This window comes from Cupressus sempervirens, chromosome 2 (assembly GCF_028749045.1).
Source record: "Cupressus sempervirens isolate cs-2001-9-10 chromosome 2, ASM2874904v1, whole genome shotgun sequence".
In the NCBI taxonomy this organism is placed as follows: Eukaryota; Viridiplantae; Streptophyta; class Pinopsida; order Cupressales; family Cupressaceae; genus Cupressus; species Cupressus sempervirens.
In genome coordinates, this window is record NC_143119.1 from 624,361,850 (window position 1) to 624,380,116 (window position 18,267).

The following is an 18,267-nucleotide window of genomic DNA, read 5'->3' on the forward strand; positions in this document are numbered from 1 at the left end:
GTAGCGGTGGCCACATGTCGGCATCTTAGGAGTTTATAGAGCATGAGAAGAGGAAAGTACAAAAGGGCCCTGACATTGGATCTTCATCGTTGGATCCCTCTTGATCCAAAAATGTGCGTACTTTGTGGGGAGACAAAAGAAGCATCGAGAGTCAACAGGATGTTGACACATTGCAGCATTGGCCATGTGTCAACATCTCGGGAGATCTCAATGGATCAAAGGAAAAAAAGTTTCAAACGCCCGAAATGTGGCCACGTGTCCTGGGGAACTTAAGTGGAACAATTTTACACGTTGGCTTTTAAGCCTAAGATCGACGGTGGAGATATAATGAATAATTATAAGATCGCTGTTCATTGTTCATGAAGGTGAATAATGATCTATGCCCCGCAGGCGTTCTTGATGAATATGACACGAACGAGATTGCGCCATGTGTCCAAGTTGTCCAGGCGAGAGACTTTTCAATGCTGGGAGATGATTTGGCAGACACTTCAAAGATATAAGGCCATGTGGATAGGTTGACTATTGAATTCAATTGTCTCGATGACATAGCTGGCCTAGCACTGTTGTGAACACTATCAAAAGTGGCTCATTAATGTCGAACAAATCCTTTGATCGCCTACAACCACCTTTTTGGTGTTCTCGACGCTTGATAAATACAAATTTCATTCTATTGCCGCCATGGTTATCCATCTACCGATTAGAGCAGTTATGGCCGCCATTTCTGTATCTTCAGGGCCCAAGTTTGCATGTAAAAAATATGGTTTTCTACATAGGGACGTGCATCCAATCAAATCTTTCTCAGATCAGTGGTTATTGTTCTCTGCAACTTAAAGATAGTGGTTGAGTTTTAGGGTTTCAGTTGAAGTCTTTTCAATTATGCCTAAGCTATAAAGGCAAATTTTGTAACACTTTCAAAGGGTCGGTCTCTTGTCTGATTTTGTATCAATTGTATTGCATACTCTACTACTGTAATTTCCTTTGCCTCTGAGTGAATACACTTCTCTGCTGTACCTCTTTCTTCCATTAATATATTGTCCAATATCTTCTTGCCTTCTGTTAATGTGTTGCTTCCATTCTTCAACTTGTATGTTGTATCTATTTTCCTTATAACATTCTATTGGTTTTTGATCTACATGTGGTTGTTGAGTTAAAGCAAAGATTGAATCTGTGTACTTTGGGATTATATTGATGAACTATGCAGTTCTAGGTAGAGATAAGACTGAACGTACTATTTGGTGCATCACCCCTCTAGATTAGACTAAGTAGTTTGATTTCATGCATTTCCTTCTCCCTTTTCCTTCAAAGAAGTAGTTAGGTGCATCTTGATAGTGAGGAAGCCGACCTTCTCTGGAGACTCAATCTCATTGTTCAAGTCCCACAACTTGGAGATTATTTCCATGTTTCACAAGGTTGCCTTCAGGTCAAACTTTAGACAAGGGTGCAAACTATTGTGACAATAGTAAATTCGATCGAGTTCGAACCATTGACTCGAAAATGGAACCCTAGCTGAGTTTCTAACAAATGGGACTTGAACTAGGTACCAATTTGAACCAAATACGTGGTTTGGAGGAAAAAGTGGCAAACCTTGGTAACTAAGTACAAAGATAACAACTAAGCAATATATAAAGGAACTTTACAAATTAGGGCTTCATAGAGAAAGTTTGCAATAATTACTAATCAATCTCCTAGAATTTTGAAGGCCATGATGTAGTATGAGAGTGAGGGATTTTGATGACCCTAAATCGATATTGGTGAGTTAAACATAATAACCTTGGGAAAAGAATTAGTTGAGAGGTACGCAAAATCAAGTTACAAATCCCAAATAACTTCTAATGTGTAGTGTTAGCTATGAGTTCAATCAATAGTCAAAGTAGATTATCATGTAATAAATCATTTCATGCCATAATAGTGAATTTGAGATTTTCTTATTAATGGCTCCCTAAACTTAAGAGGGACAAATGACTATGTCATATACTCTAACAAATAGGGATTGTGCATTTGGCTAAATGTGAGAATTAGATGTTCAATCCAACATATAATATTACATTAAGTATTTGGTAAAACATTTGATGTATTGACAAATGATCGAAGAGACCATTGTAATTTTTTTTACAAATGTACAAAATAGAAAGCTTCTAATAAGAAATTGAAGAAGATCGTAGCAATGTTCTTATCTATCTAAATTGCATTACATACAAAAGATGACCATTAAAGTAATAAAGTAATAATATTCTAATATATAATCCAAAAATAAGGATAATCTATGGTGGTGCTAGGACTTTGTTGAGAAAGTCATTGCTTGATGGTTAGGGATCCAAATGGGTCAATGAATAAAGAAGTAGGCTAAGGATAATAGAAAAAAACTAATATTTAACAAAAAATAGAGAAAAGGGGGCAGATTTAGGCTTCTAATAAGGTTCCAATTTCCAAGGTATGCCAACCCCCCTTCCCTAGGTATGTATACCATTGTAGGATATATGAATACAAATACAAGGATATAGATTGAGTATAGTACCCAGACACGGGGCAAATTTCAAGCCATGTTGGACATGTCTAGATTCAATATCCTCTAATCAAAATATTATTAGAAAAATGACCCACACCTTTGTTCTTTTTTGCTTTTCACTTTTGTGGTAACTTTTCAATCTCCGCTTCTATTTCTTTCACCTACTGCTACAATTTTATAAATTCATTTCTTTGATTATTTCTTATTCTCTTTCTGATATCAAGTACAAGAATTTTTGGAACCCAGCCGATGAAAGATGTCATTTTCCTCTTTCTCTTTTCCATCTTCAAGGCCTGCCAAAGTCTTTGTTGAAAGATTAACCCACAGTTGCTAATAGTCACTTGGATGCAAACACCTGCCACAGAAAGAGAGAAACAAACGCTATGGAGGCTAGAATCCCCAGATCCATAGATGAGACATTCTTGATGAGCAAAAAGAGAGATTGCTATTATCAATAATGAATGAATTTTTACAATGAGAGATCGTCCTTATAAACAAGATTGAAATCCTAAAAAGTTCTAACCTAGGTTGCATGATAATAGTTAATAAAATAATTAATTTGTAGATGCCTAAAGTTTAGCTTAAGAAAACTAGAGTTAATTAGGAAATATCTAATTACTCTAACACCCCCCCCTTAAGATAAACTTAGGGAGTAGCTAAAAACTTAGAAACTATTACTGAAAGTAAATTTGGATCTCGACAACAAAGCCAGATGAGGTACCTAAGCACAACCAAATCTCTGAAAAGAGGAGAATAGATAAAACCACATGGGAAAAACCCTATTCCAAAAAAAGATGGAAATAATGGTGTAAATAACTAGTGAAGGACTGAAGAAGACTCCAAACTAGGGAATGTTTTAGAAGATAGGAACAAAAGATGATCATGAAGAACACCACTGAAGCATGTAGAAGCTGCAAAGCTCTGTCAAAAGTAATTGCTGATTTGAAGAACCTCCATTATGTAGGAGCATCTTGAGTGTAAAAACAATCTTGCATCACCCAAAAATATTTTCTTTTCAGTCTTTGCTATTTTAATAAGGACTAGTAGACAGGGGGGTTGCTATTTCTGGGAACTTGCTATTTTTAGTAAGTTTGTCATATGAGCTCAGAATGTTATCATGTTCTACATGAAAGTTCATTTTAGATTTATAAGCCTACCATAAAAATCTCATTGCTCCAGCTTAAGTATCAGAGATCTTATTGCGGATTTTTGGTGGAAAATTTAGGAGAAAAATCTTCAGGCTCATCGTTGGAGGCCTTAGAGTGCCCGGATGAGGTCCGAAAACTCGATGGAAGAGCATACACATGGTTCCAAGGCTATAGATCAAAAGTTGGCGTTTCCGAAAAGTGGTTATAATAGCCAAGCGAAGCAACGGTTTGACAGTCTTTGAAAGTTGGGCTACCTGAAATTTCTAAGATTATTGTCAAAGATGTATTTGGCCGTTTCTATATATATCGTTAGGGTTTGTCGGCTCTAGGTATTAAGTTTCAATGTCTAGAACCTTCCCAGGCGACATAAAATTGCCTATTTAAGAAAGGCCTGAACATTGTCTAGAACAACTTTGGGTGGTAGTTCGGAGCTTAGTCTTGCAGATTACTGTAATGAAGGTGCCCATGTGGGTTAGTATATTGTACCTATGAATTCTGGAATTCCTTATTTGCGGCGATAATAAGACGTCCATATTTTGTTATTGCGTTTGCTATTGTTTCTTTATTTCTATTATGGTTTATGGTATTAAGGGGAGCACCCTTCATCACTCCATTGAAATAGAACCTGACCAAGTAGAGAATACTATAATCTACATTGAATCAGGAGGCACACAAAGGCAAACAACTGAACTCGAAGATACAGATGACATGAAACACCAAAGCTTGAAGAGTTGATCAATCGAACATGGAAGGCTGCAACCAAAGTAGGAACGGAAAAAAAAGTGTCTATATGGTGCATAGGTACGTAGCCATTGCATCCGCCTAGTATATAGGAACAAATACTAAATGTAGAGCTCACTCCATTGAACCAAGGAAGTATGAGAAACAAGAGAAGAACCCCCCCTAATGTAGACAAGGGTAAGGTGACAGGGAACTGGAGAAATGGGCCAATAGAACTACATGTCAAGGAACCACGATCAAGATGCACAAAAGAGTACATGTGTGTATTGAGGTGATCAATCTCAAACATGTCATGAACTAATGGCATAGAAGGGAAACTCACTGGACAAAGGAAGATGGCAAATAAGGGCAAAACATCAACCCCCCATGGCAATTTAATCAGATTAGTGCATGTACAATAAGGCACAAGATATGATGAATCCCAAGAATATAATAATTTGCATAAGTGTCCTCGGATGACACTGGTCGAATAAGAAGGCAAAACAAGGCAAAACAATTGAAACGAAAATACAGATGCACTATGGCACTTTATCTAGTGTGTTTGTAAGAATGCATACAAATGATGTCTAAATAGACGAGAAGAGACATAAGGCTGATACAACATATACTACAAACCATGACGAATCATCTGAAGCAACAAATCGATCCTCGGACTTGAGATAACCAAGATATCTACCGAAATACAAAAATGCAAAAAACTGAATAGAATGTGCTTGGAGTAGAATTTGGAAAAATAACTAACATCACTGGAAAGAGCTTTGAAAGACTTTTCCAACGATATAAAGGATTCCCAAATTGGAGATCGGATGTTCAAGATATGTCTCTTGGAGTGCAAAACTGTACCCTTGACTTTGACAGTAGAAAATGCCATAAAAAAAATCAAAACTAAAAAATACTTGTGCCATTGAGATAGGCTCGGAACCGTCTGGTGATATCTCGTTTACGGAAAACAGAATCGTGTGCCAGAGATATGAGCAAAGACGTGAAGGTAGGTCCAAACAGAGCCTGAAGGCAAAACAGTGATGCAATGTTGACATCAGTAGATGATGAGCAAAAATTTGACGGTCAAACGATCGTTGAGGCAAAAGAATGCCAGTAAATGACCCCTGATGCCGTAAGAAGAACATCTTGTATGCTAGGAAAATATAGTCTGCTCGAAAAACTAAAGGCCGGTTTCGATGCCGGAAGAAAAATTTGGTGACCAATAAACATGTGGGAAAAAAATTGCCTCGTAAAGTGTGTCAACCCCATTAAAGTGTCAAACCACCAATATTGACGAAAAACCATCAAGGATATATCCAAAGTTCAAACCACTGTTTGAAAGTGCAAAAAATGCTCACTAAGCAAAAAGATGGTAAACCACCCTTCAAAAAATTTCCATAAATCTGTCAAGTCCAATGCAACATGCATAGGGGTCTGTGTAGAGGGCACCAATCATGGGTGATTGTGCATGAGAATCGCTCGACACATAAGGCATTGATTGTTTTTAAAAAATCGCCTGGAGGACCACCGGTTGCTCATGCCAAAAAAGACCCACAGACTCTAAGAAAAAGTTGCACGTGATCCAAAACAAAGATGCAAGACTCAACTTGCACACAGTATCACCAAAACATGTTTCCAAAAACTGAAACCATGTGGGTGGCTAGGTAGAGGAGTCGAGAAGAGTAGGTGCACGAGCTCGAGTGCTTGGTGGTTAAAAAACCACCAATGTTGGTGGATAACACCACGAACAAGTATAAGCCACCATTGAGGGTGGAAAAAGGCACCGGATGGGGTGTAGGAGCATGCAAAGAGGAAGCCGCTGCAAAAACATAGTTGACGTGGCTCTGTAAAGGAGGACCATGCATGCGTGCAAAGCATGCTTTCCAAAAACAAACTCATTGACCATGAGGAGAGGTGGCAGAGTCACCAAAAATTGCCTCAAAAATGCCGAGTACGAGAAGACCATTGGTTGGCATAGGGACTTGGACAGTGTAGAGGCCAATGATTGGGCTCGTAGGCCAATTAGGAAGTCCCAAGGTTGGTAGGGGAGGCAAGTGTCAAATGAGTTGAATTCGCAAACAGAAGGTCAGAAACCATCCACAGAACTGCTAGTGATCGAAACAAACATCCATGCAAACATAAAAGGCACGGGTGCCAAAATTTTATGCACACACCTAGAGAACGCTGACCGAGGCGGAGGGGTACATAGGAGCTGATTTCATGACACTAGGGCTAAGACAAATGGTTTGCATGGGTACAAGGCCATAGTCTCCAAATAACGACGCAATCAAGCATACAATGATCTAGCACAAAGATCAAGTGGTCAAGAATGACAGTACCTTCATGAGCCCAAAAAAAAACCTTTAATATTGCTGTCTTGATTTGTGTGCCCAGGTCAAAATGACTTGGGTGCAAATTTTTTTTGCCTAAGATTTCAACTGCGTCGAAACTGGATGTATTTTATATGGAAATGGGGGTTTTTGAGCAATCTGTGCTCAACGGTGATGTTTGTTTGGGCTCAAAGTGCTCTAAAAAATAGGTCCTAGATCCAATACAAAATCCTCTAAAAGCCATAGATCTGAACACCGATGCCAAATCTCTCAAGAACAAAACAGGGGCATGGAGATTTGGAGCTCTGATACTATGTTGAAGTTGATGAAAGATCAACCCCACAGCTCCCAAGAATCACTTGCATACGAACACTTGTCACAAAAAGAGAGAAGCAAAAGCTATGGAGGCTGGAATTCTTAGATCCATAGATGGGACATTCTTGATGAGCAAAAAGAGAGATTGCTATTATCAAAAGTGAATGAATTTTTGCAATGAGAGATCGTCCTTATAAAGGAGATCGGAACCCTAAAAAGGTCTAACCTACGTCTCATCATAATAATTAATAAAAGAATTAATTATTAGATGCCTAAAGTTTAGCTTAAGCAAACTAGAGTTAATTAGGAAATATCTAATTACTTATAGTCTCAACACAGTTCTTTATACCAAACCTCTCAAGTTTTGTTGTAAACTTTGAACAGTCAATGATCTCTTTACAAATTTTCTTACCAACACTCACAAGTTCTATTGCAAACTGCCTAGCGGTTTGTTTACAACCTTAGGTATCTCAACTACTCAATTACACTAAATGGCCCCTCTTCCATTTCACACCTAATCTGTAAGCAAATTGTAATGTCCCCTTTATTTCTTAATGGAGTTTAAAAATAATAAATTGATTGAATAAACAAACAAATAAATAAATAAATAATAAGATATAACTATACCTGTGAATTCTATTTAATAATAAAAAATAAATATAAAATTAATAAAGGATATATCAAATATTATCTTGATATTAGTTTATATATCATAATAATATATTCACTCAATAGTATTATCTAAATCATTTGATGCACATATGTATGTTATAATACATATATAAAATAACAAACATATCTAATGAATAAATAAGACCTTATTAAAGGATAGATGATGTTTATGCTTATCGTCAATTAGCGACGGGGAGTTGGCATAAGGTCAATGAGAGTGATTGATCAAAGTCAACAAATGCCTTAAGCAAACATCCTTGTGGGTTAACGACCAAAATACTCAGTTTGTTGATTTTATGATGACAACTAATTGTTATTACTAGAGTTGTTGGAAACTACTCCGTCCCTCCTTGGGTGCGCATATCCGCGTATCTAATTTGGAAACGTATCTAATGCTGCATGGATACACGTTGACTATTGTACCCATGTCTTCCTAATAAACTTTGATTTTCCAACCATGCCAAATACTATGGGGTTTGACAAAAATCTTCTTCCCAAATTTAATTTAAAAAAAACTTTATTAAAACAATTTTTTAAAAATGGTATAAACAACACCTTCACCAAATGAGAAAGACAATTAAAATGTTTTTCTATTTCAGAAACTTGTTTTTGGGGTTATCTTCTAATGCAACTCTATTATGTTTACATATTACAAAATGTTAAATTAACTTATAAATATTTATGTGTCAAAAATGCTTTTGAAGTAATGTAAATCTCCTATAATGCCTTGGAAAACTGTGTTAAATAAATGTGTGTTATATTTATTAATGGCGTGTCCAGCCGTATCCATATTGGGGTCTTAAAAAATGGTCGTATCCATAACCAATACCGTATTTGTATGTGTATCCGTATCCATGCAACTTTGATTATTACTAATAATATCTGAAATGGTTGCGTTGACTACAACATACACATCCGATTTGGATTAAGGTAGCAATTGGTAAAGAAGTTGAAAGAGATGCAAATTCTTATGGAGAAACATCTTGGTGTAGAGACGTACCCCTAGCAACACACCCCACCAACATATATGGGGGAGAAAGCTTTACAAAGATCACGAAACTAGGAAGGAGGAATTCACAACAAAGGAATTCAGCAAATGATGGAGGAGGAAAAGAAATAGACAAGGACGATAACAAATAATTTAAGAAAGCATCAATATCATCAATACAGGAAGATTACGACTTCATCAAAGATAATAATATTGGTTGCAATTATATTTGAGGACCCGACCCTTATAATCTTTTGAGATACTATAATATTGTCATGATTATCAGCTAGAGGCATTGCAGTACTAAAGTATGGAAATAAAAATTATCCTATGGAATCAATTATTAGGCTCTGGTGTAAATATTAATGACACGAGAACCCATGAGGCTTGATTAATGTTGGGGAAGGCTACAGTTCATTGAAGTATTATCAAGCTAAGCATTTAGCTAAAGACAGAGGAGGGGGCTAGTAATTAATTGAATATACTAAGGCAGTGACAATTATAGTATGCAACTATGCAACTTATTAGTTGATATGGAGTTAATGGTGGTATCAAATGATGAGAGAACCAATACATTAAATTATTGGAGAAACATATTGTGAGTAAAGCCAGGTAATGGGATGCTGTAAATTTATTTGGTATGTAGAAACTTTGGTAGAACTCACGAACAGATACTGTCATTGACTTCTCTCACCTATTACACTTCTGAAATAACTAAATATTTAAAAGAAGATATATTATCTTCACAATAGCGCAAGCCTTACAAACAAGCATGGTTTTGATTAAAAGGGGTGATTAGAGATTTTAATGAAAGGTGATGATAAACCATGAGACATAGGGCACGTCATATTCTTCATGACTTCTCATCTCAAACACATTATATAAGAGCACATTTAGATACACTCAAAAAGGAGATCCAATGAGAAAAGCTTATATTTGTGTATGCGAGTTATATATTTGTGTATGCGAGTTATGAGGTCAACTACATGGTATGGGTCTGTATAAAATGACAAGCTAATAATTGATGCTACCAATTCAAGGACGAAGGATATAGAAATATATATTGCATTGGCACAACGATCTCATCTAGAACATCATCCTTTTAAAAAAACAAATGATAATTTTCTCTACCATTGAATGCTAGTAGAGTCTCAAGTGGAGATATGAAGTAGACTCTCAAAGAGAACACAATTGGACATACACGATAGGTCATCCTATTATTTTTCATTGAATATTGTGTCATTGCATATGAATGAGTATTCAAGCATTTACTTGATAACATCAGAAATAGCAACCCAAGAATGTTGTATAAGAAAGAAGGAATTGCATATGAATGAGTATTCAAGCATTTACTTGATAAAGGTAGAAACAATGCTAGTTACAACAATTGCACATTTCCAAAGTTCTGATTAGACACATCGATATTTAAGACAACTGCATAAATTTAAGGACCATGATGATAAATAGCAATAATATAACGCCGTGTACTTGTATAGACAAATCAGAAGCATACTTATAAAGATAGATTAAGAGTAGCAAGACATGCCATCAACAATAAAAGTACAAGAAAATATTATTACTCAAATATTGAGAGAAAATGCAAAGAAAAAGGGTGATCCCATAAGGGGACATTACACAAAATCACATACATCTATCCTCTATGCACAAAACTTTCTGGAAGACACACCTCTCCACTCATCTTCTACCTAGTGTCGACCTTTATTGGAGGATAGTGACAAACCCACACTCCACCCAGAGACCCTATGCCAGACTACCTCAAGTTTGGTGCTCCGTCTACACGCATAGGAACTCTCGATCTCATACCATGATGATGGGGACTCCCCTAACACGCCCAAGACATATGTTCGTTTACACTATATGAGGGTTACTCCACCCAAGATGCATGCATAGCATAGCATATAAATCACATAGAAATTGCAAGAATATAAATAACTGATTTTCTGTTACTTCAATATAAGGAAAGATAAATATTTAGAAATTACAATGCTCAGCCTCGTACACTTTACCAATCCAACAAGATTGAACTAGTACTCAACTAGCAAAAGAAGGAGAACTCTTCTCAACTTTGAATGATCACTCCCTTTAAATGATCAAATCCACTCTATATGATGCATTTTGATTTAACTATGAACTTCAACTCTGGATGATGCACTCAACTTTTGGAGGAATGGACAACTAGCCCAAGCCCCGAATTGTAGTAGCCTTTGTGTCCCTTGGAAACCCACTTCCCCTCCTGATGAACAACAAATGGCAATTAAGAAAGGCAACACATAGCTAATAGATGACCTTACAACCTTTTTGGGAGGGTGTATAAAGAGCTGTCTTTGTAACTTTCAAATTCGGTATCTAAAGAGGCTTCTTTTCTCATTTTATGTAACCACTAAATACATATGAGGACATGATACTTCCCCTTCCCTATTTCTGTTTTATTTATTTCAGCATTAAAAATGATAGAAAAATTTGTCCTCTCATGAAAATTACTTTTTCTTTTACACAAGGTGCAAATATTGAATATGTACTCTCCTATTTCCCCTTGGACACTTTCCTAGGTGCATGGAGACCCATAGATGCTTGAATTTATTTTTAAATCGCTTTACCTTAATAGAAACTCGAAGTACAACCATTTTTGGGTGACGCAGGAGTGCCCTATACCCCTGGATGCTCCTGCATCAGTATCAAAAAGGGACATCACATGGTTGAAAATGTTGCACACTAAATTAGATGAGTTCCTTTCCATCTTCACTAAGTTTAGGATCACATTTGCATTTTATAAACTTTACCATGAAGATTGTATTCATTGAAATTTTGCATATTAAATTCTGTCGAGTTACAGTTATTGGTTATACTGGAGCTTTGAAGTGTCTCCAGTCTCAAGGCAAAACTTCTGAAAGCCACATATAACATGGCTTGGCACAAATTCCTAAAGCTACATAGAATCCAAGTGATTGTTGCTTCCAGCTTAGTACCTTCTCAACAAATTTAATTACCAATTACACAGTAAGGATATTAAGCATTTGAAATACATATGGTTACCATTACTGTTTATAATGGAAATAGTTAGTCCTGCTCATGCCTCACATTAAGGGAAGCCAAGACAATATGAACAAACAACTCTCAATTTTCACAATGTTGCCAAGATGAGCTTCACATTTTTCTTCCTACATTTATCTTTCTAATAATTCCACAGTAAATGATCTGGTAAACTCTAACCAGTGGGCCCATGCATGATATTTTGTTGATGCTAGAAATGTTCTTACTTTATTGCCATAAATACCAGGAGATGGGGGGTTACTGGTATCAAGGGTCAGAGGCGTATATCAATCAAATTAGGATATATGGTGGGCAAATAAATAATGAGGTGGCTATATCATTTATAACTGTGGTGACTAGAAATTGTGAGCATGGGGATGATAATGGGGCTTCCTGGCAACCATAACTGGATGTGGAGATTCAGTGACTATCCTATGTGATCATTTACCAATATTCCATTGATCATGTTGGTGGTGAATACGCTAGATGTGCATAATTTGTAGTGAATAATATTCAGTGTACTTCATTTGTGAGTAGACAATTGTTTTGAAACATATATTAGAAGCCCATATTTTGACATCTGAGTGATAAGTAAAAAAATGGGATGCTTGATGCTGCTAAGGTTCTGGATGCACAATTAGTTTAGCTGGGCTGTTGTTCCTGCTGTTTCCTGCTAATTGTTAGAACTTATAGACTGTATATTGTAATCAATTTTGTAGGCCATGTTGCAGGATAGTAGCTGATTTTTCTTGTTATTTCACTATACTGCAGTTGGTCTTTTTGGTTGTCACGGGGGAAGCATGGGGTTATCTTGGGAGTCGACGATTTCTTGCTGAACTTAACTCTGGTGCAGATTCAGTCAATGGCCTGAGCGGTGAATTAATTGAACAGGTATTAATCTGATAGCAGAATTATTACACGTGAAGTATTCTTTTCTGGCTATTTGAGGTATTCAGTTTAGAATCTCTGCATCTTTTCTCCCTGCAAAGTTGAAGTCAATCTAGACCAAGCATTGTTGGTAATAGTGATTTTCAATAATTTACATTTTGGCATCGTTTTGTATTAACAATGTTTTACCTTATGAATAGGTAGTGGAAGTTGGTTCTGTTGGGAGAGCTATGGTGAAGGGGATTCCTACATTCTTTGCTCATGATCAACAGGTCAGTTGTATTAATTTTTTCAGGCCGGAAATCTGTCAAGAGGAACTTTAAGATGAACATATACAAGGGATACATGGTGATATTTTTAATATTTCAAGATTTGTTAGCCAGTAATTATTTTTGAGTTGGAACTCTCTTGATTATCTTTATTGGTATTCAAATTAATGAAGAGTGGCAGATATCCTAACTAAGCAATGGAGAATTATGATGAATGAGATAAAGAAATATGTGATTTATAAACAAAGCATGGCATTATGAACTTGTGGTTAAAGTAATTTTGGGCGAATGGGAAAAGTAAAAGGTATCTTGAATGGAACTTATTATTGAGATTGGCATGGATTGATAGTCAATGCAAGAAACAGCTAACGAGTAATACCAGTTACATTGTTACTGATGATAGCGATACAATGTAATTGCAAGTTAACAACGGCATTTAAAATACAAGTTTGTCTTCCATCCATTGCAATCCCTAGCACTTTGAATTTTTTTCTAACATATAACATACTCTTATTTAAGGAATAGACAGATTAACAATAATGGCTTCAACCTATATAAATTGAAATTTTAAATGTTAGATTTGATATTTCTGTAATACATCAAATGGTCAAATGGACATCTTAGTGGAAAACTCATCCTTTATGATTATATGAGATGATTGTTGTCCCTTTTATAGATGAGAAGAATTTACATAAAGAAGAAGATAACCGAGGCGATCAAAGATACGATGAATTCTCCTGAATTCTCCTTTTGAATCAGCCACCGATGTAATAGGCTCTTATCTTGGTCAATGGATGCAAGGTAAATCCTACATAGATAGTTCTAGCCATGTACAATCACAAGGGCTTTTTGTTCCTTGTAATGCTTTTGGCAAAGTTGCATGGATACAGATACAAATACAAATCAAGATACGGTATTGTTTATTTAACACAGTTTTCCAAGTCATTATAGGAGATTTTCATTACTTCAAAAGCATTATTGACACAAAATGATACATAAATATTTTAAAGTAAATTTAACACTTTATAATATGTAAACATAATAGAGTTGCATTATAAGATAACCCCAAAAACAATTTTTGAAATAGAAAACAATTTTTATTTTCTTTCACATTTGGTGAAGGTTTTTTTAATACCATTTTTTATAAATTGATTTAATAAAGTTTTTTTAAAACTACAATGGGGAAGAAGATTTATGTCAAATCTTTAAAAAAATCAAATCCCATAGTATTTGGCATGGTTGGAAAATCAATTTTTTTTAGGAAGACATGGGTACAATAGTCGACATGTATCCAGGTAGTATTAGATACGATTCCAAATTGGATACGGGGATACGCGTGCCCGAAGAGGGATAGAGGAGTTTCCGGCAACTTTTCTTTCATTGGCTGGGTTTCAAGAATTCTTGTACTTGATATCAGAAAGATAATAAGAAATAATCAAATAAATGAATTTCTAAAGTTGCAGCGGTAGGTGAAAGAAATAGAAGCGAAGATTGGAAAGTTACCACAAAAGTGAAAAGCAGAAAAGAAAGAGGTGTGGGTCATTTTTCTGATAATATTTTGATTAGAGGATGTTGAATCTAGGCATGTCCAACATGGATTGAAATTTGAGCCATGTTTGGGTAATATACTCAATCTGTATCCTTTTATTTGTATTCATATAGGCTACAATGGTATACATACCTAGGGAAGGGGGTTGACATACCTCTGGAGTTTTCCGTGTCATGTGTCGGCATGTTGTTTCTCCCTTTGGAGTTTTCCTCCGACGGGGTATATATGTCTGTCGGATTAGTTGTTGTTGGTATGCAATTTGGACTATTTCTTTGTATTTGCGAATTCGTGGAGTTCTGGATTGTTCACCATTTTGGAAGTGGAAGATCTTCCTTACTTGGCTTTCCGGTTTTGGTGGGATTCAACGCTCACCCTATTCCGTCGCTTGTAATACTTTGCTTGGATCTGGTAAATCAGAGCACCATCTTTATCTGTGAGTATTAATTGGAGGTTATCTGTATTCAATATCTATTCATGCTCGGCATTTATTTGATGGATTTGGTGTTCAAATATAATTGTATATAAGTTTGTATTCTCTTTCCAATCTCTGAGCAATACCATCCCCAGTACGCCAACCTTAGTAAGTCACCATCCTTAGTACGCCAGCCTTCTAGCATGCCAACCTTCTAGTATGCCGACCTTCCAGTATGGCATCCTTCCATTACGGCAATCTTAGTACACCAACCTTAGTATGCCAGCCTCCCACCTGGATGGGAACATTACAATGGTTGATGGGGATAAAAAGTACGGACTCCCTTAAGATACTTTTGTCAAAAAACCACAGATTTCGGCTTCCTACTATGCAGATGCTTGTGAAAAATGCAAGGTTTTGGCTTGCAGAGTAATGTATTTCAGTTTGCAGTGATATCATTTGGTACCTACAGTGGCAATAATCTATCCAATGAAAAAATAACTATATTTCCAAAGATTGCTGCAAATTTTTAGATTTACTGAGCTTGGAATGATTTGAGATAAAGTCAGACTTGATAATCAATTCCATGTGAAAATTCATCTGACAATTACACTTAACAATACATAAATAAACTCAGAACAATACAGAAATGTGTATGTTTCTAACCTTGCAATAATTGGCAACAAACTTCTACAGAATGCTGTTCACAGAGCATATCAATGGAGCAGAAGTGTGTATCGGTATTAATGCCAATTTCAGTGATGAGGCTTGAAATGATTATTCATTGTTGTCTTAAACAAAGGACAAGAATGCTCCCTGTATAGAAGATTACAAAATATCTTTCCATAACAGAAACGATCGAGAATTTATGACAAACATAAGTTACTATAATTGTCTGACTTATAAAACATAAAGTTACTAACTAAGCTACTTCATGATTATTTTGAGCTAAATATTACAATATTGCTTTAATACCCTAAATTGTCATTTACTAACTACCATGTAGATGATATGTCATGATCTTTTGGTCTTTTGGCCACGAATGCATAGAAGGCTGACTCCTCTGATGCTTTGTGACATGAGCCTACTGCTGAGACCCTCCCTAATTAGACTTTTACATGGAAGCTCCTTTCTAATGATTGTGTAAGAATTTTTTAACATCAACGCTTTGGATCACACAGTGACCCATCATCAGGATGGAGTGCAAGAGAGTAGAAAAATAATAAGTTGCAGACAAGAGTCAACTCAGGAGATAAAAGAGGTGGGTGGGAAAGGTAGCATGGAAAATGAAAGAGAAGAAACCTAACCAAATAAAACAAGGCACTAAAGAAGAGAAAATAAGGTTAACAAAAATAAAAATAAAAACCAAACTCTAAAAGATAAGCAAAAATATAAAGAAAAAGTGAAATCCAATTATAAGTAATAAATGAATAATAAAAATAAAAAGGCAAAACAAATATGCAACCACTGACAAACCTAACACACACACACACACATATATATATATATATACAAAATATCTACATATATACTAGAAGAAAGTAAAAAGAATGAAAAAATACTAAGGTAACTAAAGGAGAAAGAAAAACACATAAACAAACAACATAAAAAATAAAAATAAAGAGAATGAGAAACAAAAAAAATCAAATAAGAGAGAAACAGCGAAAGGAACAAAAAAAAAAATAACGGAAATAAGAATAAAAGAGCTAAATATATAGGTGTATATTAAGAGGCAAATATAGAAATGGGGTTTAAGAAAAGGCCCAAAATAGGCTAGAAAAGATGCGTCCTCATGGAACATAGAATTATATATATATATGTATGTATGTATGTATGTATGTATGTATGTATGTATGTAGATTAGTTAGGTTTATTTGTCTTGCCTTTTTATTTTTATTATTTTTTATTACTTATATTTGGATTTCACCTTTTGTTTATGTTTTTGCTCATCTTTTAGAGTTTGGTTATTATTTTTATTTTTGTTGACCTTATTTTCTCTTCTTTTAGTGCCTTATTTTATTTGGTTAGGTTTCTTCTCTCTCGTTTTCCGTGTTACCTTTATCACCCACCTCTTTTATCTCTTGAGTTGGCTCTTGTCTGCAACTTATTAATGCAATATTCTCTTGCACTCCTTCATCCTAATGATCCGAAATGTTGATGTTCAAAAATTCTTACACAGTCAAATTCCAGAAAAACTGACATGCATTTATCATGGATTGTGGAAATCTTATCACTTTAATCTTCTATAAAACCAAAAATTATAACAGAAGCAAATTACATAATAATGATCTTGCCTGCCATATTGTGAAAATTGTGGCCAAAGAAAATTTGGAATGATCCTCTGTCTCTACATGTAAAGCCCTTAATTACACTCGATGAAAAACCTATCCTTTGTAATTTTGAAGTGATTAAACATAGTGAAGAAACAAAGATATTTCATCTTTGTGACATCCAGATTTCCCGGGTCTAAATTAAGATTCAACATACTCAAGCAATACAGATATTACTTCGTTTCATAGTAAGTCAGTTATATCATTCATGTTCATGTGAATAAGATTTGCCGTTAAAATCATTTGAACAAAATTTCTTAACTAATAACTTGAATTACCATCAAATGAAATTACTACAGAAATTGATAACCACATACCTCGGAAAGTTGAGTTTGGATCAAACTAGGGATGCTTCTGCAACCACCTGGGTTAGTCCATAAATACACTATAACAATTTTATATGATGACTATCATCTACAAACCGCTATCTTAAAATCAAATTATAATTTTAAATAAATACCAGTATATTTTAAATTAGGGCATCACATACTGCTGTATCAATTAGGGCATCATTTACCTTTGGTTCATTTAGGGCTTCTGATACCGCTATCTCACCTAGGGCTTCCGCTACCACGGATTCATCTAGGGCTTTTGATACCACTGATTCAAATAGGGCTTCCAATACCGTGGATTCAATTAGGGTTTCCAATACCACGGATTCAATTAGGGTTCCGATACCACTGTATCATTTAGGGTTCCAATCATCTCTCAATTCATTTAGGACTTCTGATTCCTTATTCTTTGATTACTTAATTGTGATAGTATCTTAGGATTAGAAAATATACTTATATTCTTTATTCATATATATGAAAGTAAAATGATGATATCAATGAAATACTTCAATTTAATCTTACCTCTTCATAAATAAAAAAATGATACTACCTGTTTTCGACAAACAATTGAATGCATGGCTTATCTTTGTCTAACGCATATCTGACATCTTGAGAGAGTTGAAGCATTGTTAGGGGCTTAACCACCCAACCTTGGACCATAATATATCCCCACACGATCTCTAATGAGAAAGGCCCTCCCTACTTGGAATTGATAGGGAACATCATTCCATCCACTGGGCATCATGATATATAA

The 18,267-nt window shown here is 35.4% G+C and overlaps 1 protein-coding gene across 2 annotated transcripts in view; it reads left to right on the forward strand.

Moving 5' to 3' along the window:
- LOC149574924 (Zn-dependent exopeptidases superfamily protein) overlaps window positions 1–18,267 on the forward strand; it is a 70,393-nt gene that overhangs the window by 46,607 nt on the left and 5,519 nt on the right. For both annotated transcript variants that reach the window (XM_089814773.1, XM_089814772.1), the window contains 2 exons: window positions 12,505–12,624; window positions 12,822–12,893. In XM_089814773.1, the coding sequence (XP_089670899.1) occupies window positions 12,505–12,624; window positions 12,822–12,893 (192 nt within the window). The remainder of the gene's footprint in view (window positions 1–12,504; window positions 12,625–12,821; window positions 12,894–18,267) is intronic.